This window comes from Gekko japonicus, unplaced genomic scaffold (genome assembly GCF_001447785.1).
Source record: "Gekko japonicus isolate JY-2015 unplaced genomic scaffold, Gekko_japonicus_V1.1 scaffold743, whole genome shotgun sequence".
Classification (NCBI taxonomy): Eukaryota; Metazoa; Chordata; class Lepidosauria; order Squamata; family Gekkonidae; genus Gekko; species Gekko japonicus.
The window spans coordinates 822,629-842,144 of NW_015167560.1; the positions used below are offsets into that span (position 1 = coordinate 822,629).

At 44.3% G+C, this 19,516-nt stretch overlaps 1 protein-coding gene across 1 annotated transcript in view; it reads right to left on the minus strand.

The window, feature by feature from the left end:
- The window catches only part of CCDC141 (coiled-coil domain containing 141), a 67,340-nt gene extending 54,369 nt beyond the window's left edge, over nucleotides 1–12,971 (minus strand). Inside the window, exons 1-2 of the mRNA XM_015413749.1 lie at nucleotides 12,882–12,971; nucleotides 9,437–9,556 (exon numbers count right to left, since the gene is read on the minus strand). Coding sequence (XP_015269235.1) covers nucleotides 9,437–9,556; nucleotides 12,882–12,971 — 210 coding nt within the window. The remainder of the gene's footprint in view (nucleotides 1–9,436; nucleotides 9,557–12,881) is intronic.
- Between the last annotated feature and the right edge of the window lie 6,545 nt (nucleotides 12,972–19,516).

Consider the following 19,516-nt stretch of genomic DNA (forward strand, 5'->3'; position numbering starts at 1 on the left):
ATATGGCGGCTCTTTGAAACTGCTCTGTGCCTAGAGAATCCTGCAGTTCCTTAAAAGGAACTTCTTCTTTTTCTTCTTCTTCTTCTCTGAGCGCTGAGACATTCTGGAGGCTAATATTTACCCAGATTGGTTCCCTTAGAAGCAAAGATCATTCCAGAATTATGATGTCCTTATAATATTGGCTTTATTTACATATGAATAGAGCACAGGTGAAGGCACAAAGGCACTCCTACGGGATCCACTGCTTCAGATCAGATCCTTGGGGTGTGGAGAGATAGAAAAAGATCCTGCCTGATCTTCAGGGTCAGGGGTCAAAACCTGTTATAATTAAAGAGCCAAACTATGCTAAGCTATCAGAGCAGCTGTGGTTCAGTGGAAGAGCCTCTGCTTTGCATGCAGAAGGTCCCAGGTTCAATCCCCAGCATCTTTAGTTATGGGTCCAGGCAGGAGGTGATGTGAAAGACCTCAGCCTGAGACCCTGGAGAGCTGCTGCCAATCTGAGTAGACAATACTGAGTTTTCTGGACCAAGGGTCTGATTCAGTATAAGTCAGCTTCATGCACGTTCATGTGTGTTCAATATCTGGAGCAAGAGATCAACAAACAGCTAGTACAAGGAAGTCTATTTGCATTTGCGTAACACCACTGATAATTGGCCTGTTGATTAATAATCCATAAGATCTATTTTTATGGACTCTATCAGGAAAGTGGCATGCATGTGATCTCACATTCAGTAATAACAGAAGTACCCCGCATGATTGTTGCAGGGCACCGGGGTAAATCTGCACGTGGCCCATACTTAGATTACTACCAGCTATTCACCTACATCATTTCCTTTTCTGCCAAGCATCTCTAAGAAGCTCTACAGTCTCATAAAACTCTTTGCCTACCATGTCCCCCTTCACATACTGGTTATTCTAGCATCCCATCTACCCCTCTAATACACCTTAACAGAAATATTTGGTTTTAATTTTGAAAGCATCAGATCTGGTCCCGTACTCAGCCATAGGTTCTAGATTCTTCAAACACTGACTGATGCACTTTCAATCCACTTTGCAACCGGATTTTACTGTGCTAAATGGCAAAATCCACTTGCGAATGGTCACTAAAGTGCATTGAAAGTGTACTGTTCAGTATGTGTGAAAGGGGCTCTCCCAGCAATGGCTTCTGGTTGTCCCTCTGTCTCTCCCCCCCCCTCATTTCCAGTCCAAATGTTGCACCAACCCATATATGTCTCCTTCCTTCAGCCAAGGGAGAGTCATCCCTTCTAGTTAGGGTTGCCAGCAGGCCTGGAGAAAAATGTCCTGTCTCTTTAACAGACACTTAAAATGAGGAAATGGGCAGCTGAAACATTTCATGGCATGGAGGTAAATAACATCACCTGGTAAATAATGTCACATTGAGCCTCAATTAAAGGGTCAGGACTAGGGATGGGCACAAACCTTGTCACGAACCTAATTTTGTGACAAACATTGCTGGTTTATGGTGTGAGGTTCATGCCCATCCTTATCCACGGCCCTCCCACAACCCTCCACGTGATTTTGGAGATTCGTGGGGTTTGTGGTGGGAAGCAGGGGGGGGTGAGAGGGATAGCTGAAATGGCTTGCATTTATTTAGCTGAAATGGCTTGCAATGTTCCCTTTAAATGGTTTTTGCAAGTGGGTGCCGTGCACAGGTGAAGTCCAAACACTAACCAGGAAGGTTTGTGGAAGTTCATGGTTCATGAGACCCCACGAACCTGGATCGTGCCCATCCCTAGTCGTGAACATTCCCCCCTCCTGCCTCTAGTCCTGATGGCTATTTGAACAAACTCATTAAGGTACACAGTGAGAGGTAATACCTCCAGCAAGTATTACCAAGAATCATTATTCCTTTTGCAAAACAGAACAGAAGCTAAGAATAGGGGACAGACCAAGTCATCGATGCCAAGCGTGTAACATCAGACAACGAGCTGTATAATGCCCACTCTACTAAATAAGGATCAGCAATAACAAATTCAAGGAAGGTAATGCTATCGTGATGCATCCATGTACTGTAAACGGCCTCTAAAATTACATCACTTAGGAACAAAATAATGGGCAATCCGACTAAAAATGCAACAGCATGTGGCCTGTTATTTGACATAAGAATGTAATCAAGAATTTGCTACATTTCACTCGGGGGCAATCCACAAAAAGCTTTGCAATGCATGCCTAAGTACTGTGGAATTTAAGTACTTAACAACGTGCTTCAATCCCATCGATTTTAGATAATGGCACTCCTTTCTCCTATAAAATGGACAGTATCCAAAAACCTGCCGAAAATGGTAGGGCATTCAAAAATGGACAACGTCCAAAGCTCTCTGGCCTTTTCTATGAAGGGGAATTATTCATGCGTGTACATTCCAGGGTTCCCCACTGGGAATGGAACAGCTCTATGAACACACAGTACTTTGTGTGCACATCAGACCTGCTAAGCCACAGTCTGAACTAAGATTGCTACGGCTCAATCTTAACAAGTTCATTTGTTTTTAAAGATTTGTTTTGTACAGAAAGACATGTTTCCTTGTTTGTATAGATTTATAGGAAATGACGGTAAAGCAGAAACTCACTGAATCTTGAGGTTTACCAGTCATTTTAAAGATTGTTGAGGCAAAGGACCGTAGCTGAAGGGCAGAAAGAAGCGCCTTAGAATTTTTATCCTACCTTGCCTTGATGTGGCATACATGGTTCTCATCTTATCCTCACAGTCAGGGCTATTTTGGGGCAGGAACGCACAGGAACGGAGTTCCGGCTGGCTCCTGAGTTGGCCACACCCAGCAGGAACTCATTAGCATCATAGGCCACACCCAACAGCAGAAACTCATTAGGACTGGCTACATTAGGGGTATGTGGCCTAACATGCAAAGGAGCTCCTGCTACAAAAAAGCCCTGGTTTGGACAACAAACAAAGTAAACAGAATAACAAGCAAAAGGTGTGTGTGGCTGGATGAGCACACTTCTGGTAACATGGGGGTGCGGCCTAATGTGCTAATGAGCTGTGCTGTCAGGGGTGTGGCCTAATGGGCTAATGAGTTTCTGCAGTTGGGTGTGGCCTATTATGCTAATGAGTTCCTGCTGGGCTTTTTCTACAAAAAGAGCCCTGCTCACAGTAACTGTGTGAGATAAGCTAGGCTTGAAAGCACATGACTGGCGAAGGTCTCCCAATAAATTCCATGGTCAGTGGGAACTTGAATTTGGATTTCTTCAGGCCTAGTATGGCACTGGAAGGCCTGGCGTGATCTGGTCCATGGGGTCGCGAAGAGTCGGACTCGACTGTGCGACTGAACAACAAAAAGTATGGCACTCTAACCACTGTACTATACTTGCTGTAAATTGGAATATTTGTTATGTTTAAATCATGTATACCCCATCTTTCTCCCCAATGGGGACCATCATTCTCCCCTCCTCCATTTTATTCTCACAACAACCTTGTGAGGTAGGTTAGGCTGAAAGAACGTGACTGGCACACGGTCACCCAGCGAGCTTCCGTGCCTCAAGTGGCCACTCAAAACCGGGTCTCCCAGATACTAGTCTGACACTCTTAATCACTACCCTACACTGGCTCTCTGGCAGCACTACGGCCTGATATACATTCATAAGTAGGGTTACCAACTCCAGGTTGGGAAAGTCCTGGAGATTTTGTGAGTGCAGCCTGTAGAGGGCAGGGTTTGGGGAGGGCAGGCATAATGCCATAGACTCCGCCATCTAAAGCAACCATTTCCTCCATGGATACTGATCTCTGTTCTCTGGAGATCAGTTGCCGTTCCAGGACATCTCCAGGCCCCACCTGGAGGTTGGCAAGCCTATCACAAGACTTTGAGGAAACTTTTAGGAAAAGTCAGAACGTTCTAGTATTTTGGTAGAACCTGAACCCACAATGGGATGAATGGATTTTAGGCATTCATCTAGCTCTATCCAAAGAACAGAACTACAAGGAAACCAGCCAGAGCAGCGAGGAAGCCTCTTAACAACTGGCCAGAGCTGGTCATGTGGTACTCTTGGAAAAAGCATCCAAGGCAGATTTGAAAATGTATCTCAGCAGCAAAGGAACCTTTTGTCTTCTTCCCTTAGAAGACTTCCTTCAGCTTTCTCCAGTCTAGCATTGCCTTAGGCCCAGCTTGACATGACTGTGTCCAATATAGAAAATCCCCAGGCTGACACTAAACGCCCTCAGTACATGACTAAATTTCATTCTCATTCCCAACATTTACTACTAAAAAGACAGCATTTACCTCAGCTGATTCTTCTAAATGATCAAAACATGCCTAGCATCACCAACACTTCCGACATTTACTGGTAAATCTCAAGGTCTCCTGGGAAATGATCAGATTTCTTGTTCTTCATTTCCACCAGGATGCCCTCTGCCCTTCGGTCACTGCTAAATTCAAAATATGACCTCTGTTAAAAATTAATTGCTGACCGGAGTCCTAGAGCGTCTTCGATTACTTACAGGGAATAAGGAAGCAATAAAACTGAATCCTCTTATGATGAACTGAGACATGCAAACCTTGTTTGCAAACAAAATACATACTCCAGATTATTGCTGTGGTATTCAGTATTCTAATTAAAATTCCATTTGTGACAAATATTTGATTAGAAGAAATACGATACCGCTCATAGTGAAACGACTTGAAGGAAAATAGCATTCATAAAATTGTCCCCACAGTAAGTTCTCAAACACTAGCCTTTTAGATAAATTTCAAATAAAAGTTAATATCCTTTAATAACTATATTAGCCTTGTGCCCTTGTTATATCTAACATGGTTTACATTTTAACCTTTCAATCAGATTTTCAGTGACAATATATTACAACGATAAAAAGTTCTTCTTTAAAAAAAAAAACCCAAACCCTTATATATTATAACCCTGAAGATTTTTCTCAGGACTTTAGTTATATTTAAGGTCTGATTGATATTCCGTACCTAAACCAGTAATAATGGACTCATTATTCTTTAGAATCTTGGCAAATGGTGCTCCATTTACTTATAAGACATGTTCATTATTCAGTTTTATAGACTTTGCTTTTTACAAGGGAGCACTTTATGGGTTTTAAAATAAAAGCTAAATCTCAGCTATCACAGGGAAAAATAAGCATGGAAGGACATTGGGCTAATCCCTAAGGCCACCCCCCCCTTCTTCCCGTGAGATAGGTTTTGCTATCACCGCAAATCCCTTTCTCAAAGACAGTTCAAAATTTACATTCTGGACAGAGTGAATAAATGTGTGGGATGGGAGTGTATACATTGGCTCTACTCCTGCATCTGAGGTCTGATATAACTTGTGAACAAGAAGCTACACGTGTATCAGTGGGTATGTGTAACATTGACTGCCTCCTGTTTAGGGACTCTTGCAAATACAGGGTCCCAACTGCATGTAGGACCGACGCTTGTCAATAAGAGTCCACACATATGGGGTGGAGCCAATGAAGAGTTGTCTGTGGACAGAATAATTTCTGCCTGTGGAGCATAACTTTCTCGCCTCCTCCTCCCTCTTACTGCAGTGCAAGATGCCCTCCCAAATGCTGTACCTGGGGGTCCCCTGACCGTGGAAAACATCAGCAAATTGGATTAAATAACACAGGAGCGTGGCCAGCAGGCACGATCCTGCTCCCCAGAAGTTGTTAAATTGTGAACATGGCTCCTGGTCTATGAATATGGTTGCCAACCTCCAGGCAGCACCTGGAGATCTCCCGCTATTACAGTGAATTTCCAGATGACCAAGATCAGTTCCCCTGGAGAAAATGGCTACTCTGGTGGGTGGACTCTATGGCATTATGTCCTACTGAAGTCCCTCCCCTCCCCAAACCCCACCCTCCTCAGGCTCCACCCCCGAAATCTCCAGGTATTCCCCAACCCAGAGCTACCATCCTTATCTGTGAACATCTTAATACTCATATGTGGATTAGGCCCAGCCTCAAGTAAAGGTTTTTCTACTGGATGGTTTCCACATGGACGACATGTTGGCTGCAACAATTTATTTGTTTATTTTAAAAGATTTACTAGCTGCCTTTCTCCTAAGATGTATCCTGGCAAGATAAATGAAACAATAAAGAGTTACCACATTACTGGAGAAAGTGGCCATGTGAACGAGCCCTTTGCCACTTCTCAGTGTTTCCTCTAAGGACCAGAGTGAAAAAAAAGTCTGAAAGTGTTTCGCCTGCCACAAGGACTGCTGCAGGGATATGGTTTGTCAGATGTATGAGGTAATGTTCTTCATGATATCAGAGCCACCGACCCCTTTCTTTAGATATCCACCGTGATATTGGGAAAAAAGGTCTGATATGCAGGATGAGCCAATTGTGACACACTTCCCAGAGACAGCCAGCCACCATTTAGAGTGATTTACTCTTGACTTTTCTGATTGACTGAGCTCCATGAGTGCCCCTGGAGGCACTATGTATCCTGTGCTCAGTCTCTCTGCAAAGACAGACCATACTATTCTACATTTCCCTTTTAAAACTATAGCTTTCAGTATTCCATTTGGCAAGGAAATTAGGCTCCTCGTGGATCTTTTGATTAACAAGATTACTACAATGGGGCGGGGGGAGAAATGAAATTATACTTGAAGTAAAGTAAAAGTATGGGCCATGTCTTCACAAGAAGCTGTGAGCTTCAAAAAATATACAATTGTTGAACAAAAAAAATAACAACTTTTGGTCACAGTTGTACAGAAACAGTGTGTTGGTACAGCTGCTGACACATAATCACCCTGGGGAGAAAAACTCTTATGTAGAGGCACAACATTCTGGGAAGTCAGGAAGCTAGAAATTGATATGCTAAGCACCAGAGTGCCTCTATTTAGGGTTGCCAGGTCTCCTCGGATTTGGGGGGCATTCTGGGGGTGGGTGGGGATGTGATGACATCACCCGAAAGTGATGTCATTGCATGTGGGATGCTCTGGTATTTGGGTGAAACTCTATGGGTTTTTTGCCCCCAAAACCATAGAGTTTGCCCAAATACCAGTGCATCCTCCATGACATCCCCAATATGATGACATCACTTCCAGATTATGTCATCGTGTTGGGAACATCACGCAGCAATACCCTTGTTTAGGGGAGGGCTGTCCCTCACCTGCCAGCTGGTCCGCAGTGGAGGGAAGCTCCCAAAACCGGGGAATCCCCTGTCCAGACTTGGGGGCTGGCAACCCTACCCTTATTATACAGCGAACTGGAGACCAACAGGGATGGTTGACCAAGGTCAAACTCAGATTCAACTGCAAATTCCATAGGATGATGTTGGACAAGAGCATTTATTATTTATTTTTATCCCACTTCTCTCCTTCATAGGGACCCAAAGCAATATATCACATTGTTCTCTCCTCCACCATCACATCCTCTCAGTTAGGTAAAAAGTTAGGCTGAGAGATTGTGACAGGCCCAAGATTACCTGGTGAGCTTCCAGGACAGAGCAGGGGTTGAAACCCAGTTGTCCCACTTCCTGGTCCACCGCTCTAACCACTAGACCACACCAGCTCCCAAGCAACTATCTCTTAGCTTAACAGCCTAAAGCACTTTGTACATCATCTGTATGGAAAACAGTTCCCACATCCTTTCCCATACTAGAAAATAGAACTGGAGGGGGGTACATGTGAACATTTCTGGTTTTCAGTGGTTCCAGTCACCATGGGGAAGGGAAAAAAATAGCTACATTTCAGTGTTGCCCTTGAGTGCACTGCTTTATTCTTCCCAATGATTCCTGTACAAGAACTGCAGCATTGCAGTTGGGTATACTATTACATTGAGGTGGCAAAGCCTACTTATCTGGCCGTCATTGCTAGGGGATCCTGCAATGGGGATGCAATACATGCCTGTCTACAGTGCTCACAGAGATGCATTGCACTCCTCAAGAGAGCTGGCGATTTGCAACAGTGTGTTCTAATGATCTGCATCTTGCCAGATGGAAAGATAAGTCAAAACCAAGTTCTAGAATTCTGTCCCTTGGCAGTAATTTGCTTTCACTATGCAGTTAAAATCTGAGGTCCTTTCCACACTAGACCTTAAATCCTGGTTCAACCCTGTCCCCGAACTTACATTCTACACTACACGCGAGTTCACCCCTGTAATTATCTCAGGGTATTTTTACATTCTACACTCCACTGGAGTTCACCCCTGTAATTATCTCAGGGTATTTTCTGTTTCCACATTACATTAAGGTTCACCCTGGTTTTGCCCCACTCTTGTCCCAGGATAAACAGATGCTGTTATAACCAGGGATAAATGCAAGGTATTGTGTCCTGAGGTGAACTCTGATAAAACCAGGGGTGAGATCCAAGTGCGGAAAGGACCTAATCCTCCAAAGAGCTGATGGAGATGTCTTCTCCTCCCCCTGAAGAATCCCTATCAGATGAGACACTGATGCTTGGGTGAACCAGAAAAAGATGGAAGCTCTTTCCTCTTTGCTTATCTCTCTGTGAAAACATCTAGCTGAGACTGTGAATGAAATGGAATCCACATACACCCATTCTCACACTACTCAACGCTACCTCTCCAAACCCCTCCCCATTGGGCCTACACAAATGCAGAGGGGTGACAGCAAATGGGCAGGGATCTTGTCATGCCCCCCAAATCCACCCTTTCCCCTTCCCTACCAAGCCACACTGTATGTCTACAGCACAAGGAAAGATACGAAAGCTCTTTAAAGGGCTGAAGGGGAGCAGGAATCAATAGGCCACCCCTGCCATTTTTAAAGTAGAATTTAGCTTAATCGCTCATTCATATAGTTGCTATCAGTGAGCACCCAGATGTACATAATTTGATTGGTGAGAAGAAATATTATATTCCCCCCATATATTTCTAAATAGTTTGCTTCCATGTTGAAAACACTGGTATTAATTGGTTTTAATTGATTAAAGAACTAGAAAATCAGACACATTAAACCAAGTATTTGCTGAATGGGATACCAGTAATGCAGCTGTCATAGCATTTAGATATGTATATTTAATTTCTATGTTGAGATTCCTTTTGCTCCAGATACAATTATAGCACTTTAACAATACCAAGAGCAAGAATCAAAGGACTAGTTTTTTTTATAGTCTGCAGGGATTCCCTGGGCAATCATTCCAGACAATGTGAGCTTGATTTAGAAAAAACACTCTGCTCCCCCTGCCCCGAGGTGTGTTACTTCTGTGTCGTTTAGTACTGCTAAAAAAAAACAACAATTGTAGTACACAGTTATTGTCCAGCATAATGACAATGATTGTCTGGTGAATACATGGAGTTTTGGGGTTTATCAAGCTGAAAGACAACCAAAATAACTTCAAACTGAGAATTGTTATTTCGATAGAGTTTGGTTTTATGATTAAGACTCTCTGGAAAAATATTCCTAGAACACCAGCTACTCCTGAAGAAGCGATTGGAGGACTTGGTCCTCTGGCTAAGACTGAGTCTGAGAATGATTGTTCCAAATACGAAGGTCCCTACCTTAACCTGAATTTCCATCTGCTTGTACTCCTGGAGTAACTCTTCATTTTCTTTTAAATTTGACCCCACGTTTTCCTTACGTAAATAATCTTTTATATTCTTCTTGTAGCAAAAGGTTACCTGAAAACAGAAACAATATTTGAATGATTCTGGTTGCAATCTTATAGGCAGTCAGATGGGAGTAAATTCCACTGAGAGGGATGGGATTTTCTTCTGACTAGGCCTGCCTAGAATCGTTCAGGGTCCACCCCAGGAATCCTAAATTGGGTGGAAATGATTGAGGTGTTCTCAATCATGCAGAAACTACCACTGACACAAGTGAGTAAAGATAGAATGATATTCACAAACAATCCAGCCCCAAAAGTTTTTAATCCCCACATTTTAATTGGATTTATACTTGACTATGATGTCTACGATGGCTGATGAAGCTGGAGGAGGAGGAGGAGATTGGATTTATACCTCGCCTTTCACTCGGAGTCTCAGAGCAGCTTACAAACTCCTTTCCCTTCCCCTCCCCTGTGAGGTAGGTGGGCCTGAGAGAGCTCTGACAGAAACTGCTCTTTTTCAAGAACAGCTGTGCCAAAACTACGGCTTGCCCAAGGCCATCCAGCAGGTGCAAGTGGAGGAGTGAGGAATCAAACCCGGTTCTCTCAGATTAGAGTCCGCGCACTTAACCACTACACCACACTGGCATGTGACTTGGCCTTACATGGGGAGGGAACTAGGAAAGAAAGTGACAGCAAGTCTTCTCCTTCCCATCTACCAAGCAGGCTGGTCCCTCTCCAACATCACTGGTCACCCCGTGAGGTTGGTTTAACATCAGAATAAAGTTATATCCCATCTGTGTAAGATCAGGTTGCATGTCTGATTCCCAGATATTGTCTGAACTAAATTATATATAATTTGGATTTATAGTCACTATGTGGTCAGCAGATGGTGCTATAAGAAGGGCAACCATGCCTAGTGGGCAGGGAGACAAGGCCTCCCTCTCTCTGACCCTGCTCTCCCCCCACTGCACATAATCCCAAGTGTCATTCAAGCTAGCCCAAGATGTATATGAAATTTTGTATAGCACAAGCCAAAATATAAATTTTGTTTTTTAAAAAGTGTACTATATAGCTACTACCACTGATATAAGAACATAAGAGAAGCCAGTGTTGGATCAGGCCAATGGCCCATCCAGTCCAACACTCTGTCACACAGTGGCCAAAAATACCAGGTTCCATCAGGAGGTCCAGCAGTGGGGCCAGGACACCAGAAGTCCTCCCACTGCTGCCCCCCCCAAGCACCAAGAATACAGAGCATCACTTGCCCCAGACAGAGAGTTCCTATCTATACTTTGTGGCTAATAGCCACTGATGGACCTCTGCTCCATATGTTTATCTAATTCCCTCTTGAAGCTGTCCATGCTTGTAGCCGCCACCACCTCCTGTGGCAGTGAATTCCATGTGTTAATCACTCTTTGGGTGAAGAAGTACTTCCAGGGTGTAAAATCCAGGGTGAGATTTTGTTTCTCTCCTGTTGCAGGTACTATAAAGCTTGGCCTTGGCTGATGCCAGAAGGCTTTTGACGTGGACCAAAGGGCAACAACCCAAGAGCTTTTGGCCATGAGTTTTAGCCCTGTTGCCTTGATGGACTGCCCCAGTGTATACCGCATCAGCTCATATAGTTTCCTTACAATGTCATTGGTTTAATTGAATAGTTTACATTTTTGGAAGCTGATTTGGGGCCCCATTAGGCGGAAAAACAGGATAGCAAATATCCTAAATAAATAAATTTCAGTATGCGATATGAAATACTGTAGTAGAACATAGAGTTAATCATGCTTAAATTCTATTCATTTCAATGGTGTATAAGCATACTGGACTGTAGCCATCAACTACTCTTTTATGTAACAAACTTTAAGCTATAAAATATTCCTCTAAGAATAGTCTGAAAACAAACCTGCTTCCAACAAATCTGTGACAACAAACTTAGCAAATTACCTAAGGAGTTCAGCATAGCTGGGGATATAAAGAGATAATTAATGTAATTAAAATTTAATTTGATGTCATAACCACAAAGCTGCTTTCTAAGTGATTCTAATTTATTCATTTTTATGTTGTTCCACATTCAAAAACCTGATTATTTTTAAAAAAAAAAAACGATACAGGAAAGGTGATACATATAACAGCTTTATTTTCAATAATAACACTCAGCAATTATAAAGAACTTCAAACCTTAAAATCTCTCGCATGCATTTTTTTTCTTACTTAAAAATCAGGAATCTAAACCAAGACTTAATAATGGTTTAAATCTAAGGTTTGAGGAAATAAACTCCAGTTTGTTAAAGTGCTCTATTTCAGACATCATAACAAAACTGCAGTTAGATGGAAATAGATCAAGATGGGTAGCCGTATTGGTCTGTCTGTAGCAGTAGAAAAGAGCAAGAGTCCAGTAGCACCTGAAAGACTAACAAAGTATGTGGCAGGGGATGAGCTTTCATGAGTCACTGCTCACTTCTTCAGATACAGCAAGAATGGGAGTCCATCAGTCCTATTTATTGGAAAGTGGAGTGATTTCAGATGCCGAATGACATTAGCAGGCAAATGACAATAGCAGGTGAATAAAGATAGCAGGCGTGATTGGATTTAGATGAGATATGCAGAGGAGTAATAGGCGTGGAGAAATTAGCATTGGTAATGAATTTCCCAAACCTGGGAAGTCTTCTATCTTGATTCCATATTTGGGGGCAAGGGGTAGGACAATATGAACACAAGAATTCAGGTTGCTTTTGTCCTTGATAAATTGGATTTTGTGACATCTGAATACAGTTTTGGAGCGTCCACTCCAGGTCATTGGACTGCATGGTTAGTAATGAATACAATGAAACAACCTGCCGAACACCCAAAAACAGATCGACAAACTATCGAACCAATCATCAAAAAGTCAGGTCTCTCGTTTGCAACCTGCAAACAGGGTGTGAACCAACCTGGTGGGTGTTTGCGCATCCCTGTCACATCTTGTGAGGCTCTGAATCACAAAAGTTTCTTTTCTTTTCTTTTTTAGAGAAACGTGAAGCCGTCCTTTTAACAGATCTAAATTAAGGCACCTAAGCACCCAGTTACAGGGTCTTTAAACAACTATGGCTGAAATCTAAAAAAACAGACTGCTTCAGATCATAATAGGAGATACTACTAATCTGGTTTATCTATCTGATGACAAGTGTTGTGGTAGCAGGAGCTCCTTTGCATATTAGGCGACACACCCCTAATGTAGCCAATCCTCCAAGAGCTTACAGAGCTCTTCTTACTGGGGCTACTGTAAGCTCTTGGAGGATTGCCTACATTAGGGGTGTGTGGCCTAATATGCAAAGGGTCCTGCTACCAGTAGAGCCCTGGTTATCTATATTCAATTCTAGTGCAATATAGGGTGGAACTTGAAACTGGCTTGACATAAGTGTTACCTTATCTACTTGCAGTGCGTCATTCTCTGAAAGCAGTACACCAAACTGAGAGCCAGAATATAACATTACTTTGCTGCTGGGAAGCTTCATAGGGCCAGAAGATTCAGCACTTGTACTATGTACGGTTGCCAGCTCGGGGTTGGGGAATACGTGGAGATTTTTGGGGTGGAGCCTGTGGAAAGCAGGGCTCGGGCAAGGAGGGACCTCACCAGGGTCCCTCATCTCCCATAGAGTCCACCCTCCAAAGCAGCCATTTTCTCCAGGGGAACTGATCCTGGCCCTCTGGAGATCAACTGTAATAGCAGGAGATCTTCTGGTGCCAACTGGAGGTTGGCAACCATATTTGTACGTTACTTCATTAATGTGTGCAATGGAAAGCTAGAGGCTTCTGTCCATTTATTAATGCTAACAGATTAACTGAGATGGCTTTATTTTATTTATTTTGTCTGAACATGTTAGGTTTTCTGTAGGCAGATCCCCAAGATCCATTTTGCTGCAATATTCAGCCATTTTCAGTTAATGGGCTGGCTTTCTCATTATATAATTTCACCTCATCTATTTTGAAATAATCAGCCATTTTAGCTGGTGTGAAAGAACTATCAGTTTAAAACCAAAATCATAATTAAAATTGCATTCACAAGAGAGGAATGAGAAGATGAATAAAGCGCATGGTTCCAGCAGAGCTTGATTGAATTTAGGGCAAAGTAATCACAGAGAAATCTTTCAAACTAGTCAGAAGAGCCTTTTCCATTTATTTGTCCCTCTGCCCCCTGCTAAGAGAGATGAAAAACTGCAAAAAAATAATTCTTGGGGAATTAGATGTGTTTTCTTTTGGACCATCAAAATAATACTGAATGCACATGCTAGGAAGGAGGAAAAAATCCCTTATAAACAAAGGCCGTCTTGTTTTCATAGCACAAAGGTTGCTTTTGAATTTAAAAAGCCCTATGCAAGTATTCCTCCCTGTTAGAAACTGACTTAAAAGCAGGGCTATTTTTGGGCAGGAACGCACAGGAACGGAGTTCTGGCTGGCTCCCGAGTTGGCCACACCCAGCAGGAACTCATTAGCATAATAGGCCACACCCAACAGCAGAAACTCATTAGGACTGGCTACATTAGGGGTGTGTGGCCTAACATGCAAAGGAGTTCCTCCTATAAAAAAGCCCTAAACAGAATAAGAAGCAAAAGGTGAGTGTGTCTGGATGACGACACTTCTGCAAACATGCGGTGTGTGCCCTAATATGCTAATGAGCTGTGCTGTCAGGGGTGTGTCCTACTAAGCCAAGGGTGGCCAAACTTGCTGAACGTAAGAGCCACATAGAATAAACGTCAGATGTTTGAGAGCCACAAGACATGAACAAATATCACACACACGTTTTTATTGAAATATGCAAATTTGCTTTTTATCAACATTAAATGTGACTGCCAAAACTAAAAAGCAAAGGGGTCAAAACAGATATCGATAATGATATTTATTTGTAGAATGATATTTATTTGTCTAAGAGGGAGAGAAAAAGAGAGAGGTGGAAAGAACAAATGAAGGAGGTGGAAAGAAAGAGAGGAAAGAAAGAGAGAGAGAAACAAAGAAAGCAAATAGATGGGTGGGAGGGAGGGAGGGAGGGAGAAAGAAAGAAATGCCTCCCCTTCACTTCCCCAGCTGCCCTGCAGGGAACCGCACAACATATGTGAAAGAGCCGCATGTGGCTCCCGAGTCACAGTTTGGCCACCCCTGTACTAAGCAAATGAATGTCTGCTGTTGGGTGTGGCCTATTATGCTAATGAGTTCCTGCTGGGCTTTTTCTACAAAAAAAGCCCTGCTTAAAAGGAATGGGACTGCAGCTGTTAGTCCCACATTCGACCTCCACATGCACAAGGAGACTGCAGACATAGGTTTCTATCCAATCACTCCACTTGGCAAAGTTTGTAGCCTCCCTCCAGCACAAGGTAAGGCTCTTCTGGCAGAGGAAAAGCCTCTTGTGTTGCAGGAATAGGAATGCTCCTTGGGCTGGAGGAAGGCTTTAGACTTTGCTGAGCTCCCTATATGCAAACCTTGAGTGTTGGAGGTTAGACGAGCATCTCAGGGGTTTGCACATGAACAGTTGTAATAGAAGGGCTGTGGCTCAGTGGTCGGACATCTGCTTGGCATGCAGAAGGTTCCAGGTTCAGTTCCTGGCATCTCCAGGTAAAGGGTCAGGTGGTAGGTTATGTGAAAGACCTCGGCCTGAGACCCTGGAGAGCTGCTGCCAGTCTCAGTAGAGAATGCTGACTCTGATGGACCAAGTGTCCTAAGGCAAGTGTCCTAAGGCAGCTCTGTGTGTTCATAGCTATATCAAGGCTTTTCAGATGCAAAGCACAGATTAAAGAACAAGATATTTCAAAACAGTTAACTCTATTAATGTAAAAGTCTTCACAACTACAATGTCTCTTTCATTGACAATATTTAAGACTAATGTAGGAGAGAGAAGGTGCCAGTAGCTCCATAAAATAATGAATAGGGATGGGCACAAACCTGGAATACGTGCTTCGGTTTATGGTTCATGGTGTGCCCGGTTTGTGAACCACGAACCATCATGAACTTTTAGCAGCCAAATAAACCAGTTAACGTTTGTGAAGTTTATGACATAGTAGAATAGATCCTGTTTAATCTAGAGACAGCAAAGTTGCAGGGGATCTCTGGTTGACTCTCCTCTAACTGCCCTCCAGGTTTGGTGAGGATTGGATTTATGGGGAACGAGTTATGGCCCCCAAGAAGGTGCCCCCAGGAAAGTACTTTCTGGGGAAATGACTGCCTGTGCCCCTGCCTGTCATTTCCCCAGAAAGCACTTTCCTGGGGGCACCTTCACAGTCCCAAATGAACCTCAAAATGTTGCTCACAGAGGACAGGAAACATGAAGGAACATCTTTACTGGGAACATTTTAGACTGCAGTACTGGGGGCACTGTTCCCTCTAAGCTGAGTTAGTGTGAGCTAGCTCACAGTTTTTTAGCCTCTGGCTCACATATTTTTGCCTTAGCTCAGGAAGGGATGGCTCCAGAGCAAGCTAATCTATGCAGCAGCCAAATCACTCGCTCACAACTTTAATGCCAGTAGCTCATAAAGTAGGATTTTTGCTCACAAGACTCAACAGCTTAGAGGGAACATTGGGGGGGGGGGAGTTGAGCACCACAAGTGGAAACCCTTCCATCCGCAGGAACACTCTATTGGATCTAAGCTTGCATTTCTAATATATTCAGTGGTGACAGTGAAAATAGCCTCCTACCCTAGAAAGTGTGTTGTCTGGGGGAGGAATGATTTAGCTGCTTCTATTTGGACCATTTATGTTTGGTGATTCATCCTGGGGGAACAGGCTAAACGTCTTGTGTACATGTGCCATGGTCTGATCTGGAGTAAGCACATCATGCATGGAAAAGAGACAAAGTTCACCAGTTCGGGGTGGAAATCAATACTCTGTCTATAGAGCGCCTTAGTTGAAATGGCAGATATAATTGGAAAATGGAGAGAAAAGTATGTTTGGATAATGGAGTATTTTCCTGGTAACTGTAGTTGGGCAGCCAAGAAGGAGCTAGAAAAGATCCTTAAGTGTATGGATGAATCGCTGGCGACCCAGATCAAGTTATTTTGTGCCATAGTATTCCTCATTACTTTGTATGGGTGTGAAAGTTGGACAATGAAGAAAGCTGATGGGAAGAAAGTTGAACTGTGGTGTTGGAAGGAAGTTTTACAGATACCGTGGACAGCCAAAAAGACAAAAAAAGTGGGTTCTAGATCAAATCAAGCCGGAACTCTCCCTAGAAGCTAAAATGACTCAACTAATGCTATCGTACTTTGGTCACATCATGAGAAGACCAGACTCACTGGAAAAGACAATAATGCTAGGAAAAGTGGAAGGCAGCAGGAAAAAAGGAAGACCCTACATGAGATGGATTGACTCTGTAAAGGAAATCAGGACCCTCGATTTTCAAGACCTGAGCAAGGCTGTTAATGATAGGATGTTTTGGAGGTCATTAATTCATAAGGCATAAATAGCTTGATGGCGCTTAACACACACACAACTGTAGTTGCAGCCCTCTAGTGTAGGAAGTTGGGCACAGAAAAGATTATAGCAACTGTTGGCAATTTCGTATACTTTCAGATGTGCTTCCATGAGGAGCCAACTGTGCCCTTTTGGACTACAGGGTCTTGGTGGCTGTCTCAGACCCATGGCTTTCACTAGCTGGCTCTGCAGTTGGGTTTATTTATTATCTGTGAGCCTAATGGTACTTCCCGTTCTGAAATGTGCTATTCTATTATCTTGACGATTTAGGCTAATCTGTTAATGGCTTTGGTTGTCACGGTTGCAGGTGATGAGAATTGGGTTCCTTTAAAGGGCTCTTCTAGTCTGCCATTCTGTGAAATACTAGGAGTGTCTTTATAGTCAGCGATTAAGACACACTTAGCTATTAACTCTGAGAAGCTGTTATAAAACAGAAGCCAGCCAGCAACTGTGTAAACAACGTTAATTGCTAATTGTGCTCTAAATGTTAACACTACAAGTGATTGTGCTGATATTCAGTAATATTTTATCAGCTACTAGGGGGGATGACTGAAACTCCACTGCTTGAAGCCTATGTTGCCAGTGGAGATCTGAAAATCAGTGATACTGGATCCAAATTAAGCACCATTAAGGGACAGAAGGGAGTTTGGAATGGTAAGGCATGGTATGGTATGGCCCAGTCTTTTCAGATCTCGGAAGCTAAGCAAAGCCAGTACTTGGATGGGAGACTAAGAAAGACTCTGCAGACGACGACAATGGCAAACCAGCTCTGCTTCTCACTTGCCTTGAAAGCCCCTTGCTGGGTTTGCCATAAATCGGTTGCAACTTAGCAGCCCACACATATATACATAAGGTTTGATAGATATCTCCTACCCCACCCCACCCCATCCACCCCTCTTGGTATGTAAAATCTGACAGTTAATGTTACCAGTTTCAAATAACTATTCCATGGCCTCACAACCAAGTTCAACGTGGTTTTTTAAAATTATATTGCTGAGGCTACATGACCATCCATGAAAATATGTTCACTGGGAGACAGAAACTAACTTCGCCAGCTGAGAAAAACTTGAGAGGTTGACAACTGTGACTATTATAAACCGCCTCGATACTCTGTTGATTACATTTGAACTTTATAGAATTACCTTTCACACTGTGCTTCGTGGGTTTCATGGCACTTTGACCCAGCTGTTTATTTTCTTTTCTTTATAACCCCATACATAAATGCTTGCTTAGTGTGGACACACTATATACATTAGATGCAATGGGCTCTAACCCTTTAATGCTGTGATATACTCTTCCCTACATACCTGTGCTCTAGCATGTAAAGCCATCTTATAATGGAAGAAGGCCTTCTCTTTTAAAAACTCAGACTGTGTTCAAAGGCACTCACCTGCATGTCTGACTGCCAGGCCCGTGGCTAGCGTGGGGCCCATGGGGCCCGGCCCCTGCAGGTTTTGCGGGGCCCCTCCCCCAATCCTCTTCTTCCCCCCCCCATCGCCGTGGAGCGCTCCGAGGAGCCCTGCCGGGACATGTGGGCAGGCGCGGGGGCAGCATCACAGGCAGCGCCACAGCGCCAGGCGCCGGTACAGGGCCCGGTTGGAGTGAGCCAGCCAGCTATGCTCCAGAAGGGCAGGACGTGCCGAGGCTAGGCTAGGCACGCTACTTGGAGCCGACGGGGAAGGAGAGGCTTGGCTCGCCGCCTAACCCGTTCAAAAGGCCCCGGCAGTTTTCTCGCCAGCCCGGGCCCAGCAGGAGCTGCGAGAAATCCCACCCCCAGCCCCTCGCACTTCGCCTGATCTTTAATTAAGTCCGAATGGATCGTTTCGGTCCAACTTTGGTCACGAGTGTGTTTCCCCCCCCAAAAAAGGAGGGGGGAACTCTTAAGTACGATGACCCCCCCCCCCCACACAAAGAGTGCAAGGCTGGTGGAGAGTCCCGAAAGGCCGCACTCTATCCGGGTTAGCCGCTTAGAGAACTCCACTGGAATTCAAAAAGCCTAAAGAGGCTCGGCAGTAGTGCAACCCGCGGGTGATGACCCCCGTCCCCCGATGAGCGCGGAGGGCCTAGGCGAGGTCGCGGCCAGTGCCGGCATCTCCAGCTCTCCAAGGCCCACCCGAATCAGAGCCCCTCAGCGCGGGGGAGAGGTCCTTCTGCGCGCGCCCACGTGCTGCTGGAAGACGACCTGGGACCAAAGCAACTCTGGACGCGTGGTGGGCAAACTGGCTGAGGCGCTGGTCGCCTATCTGGCGGGGGAGAAGCACGAGTGGCTGGAGGCCCACGGCGGCTGGGTAAGAGCGGGGGGGGGAGGGGGCGAGGGGGTGCTTCTGCTGCTTCTGCAGCATCGCTTGCCTGCCGCGGCGGCCACAGCCTTCTCCGACCCAGCCCCTTTTCTTCGCAATCGCTGTGCTTCTGTCCAGCTGTGCCCCAGTGATGTGTGTGCGTGTGTGAGTGGAGAGACGTTTTCTGTGAGAAACTCCTGGGTTATTTCCCCTTTTGGAGAATGCCTCATCTCGAAAATATGCTGGCTGGGTTCCACAGATCTGTCAGTCCCCCCCACCGCCGCCCCGCATTTGCCCTTCCCAAATCCACGCCGAAGAAGTAA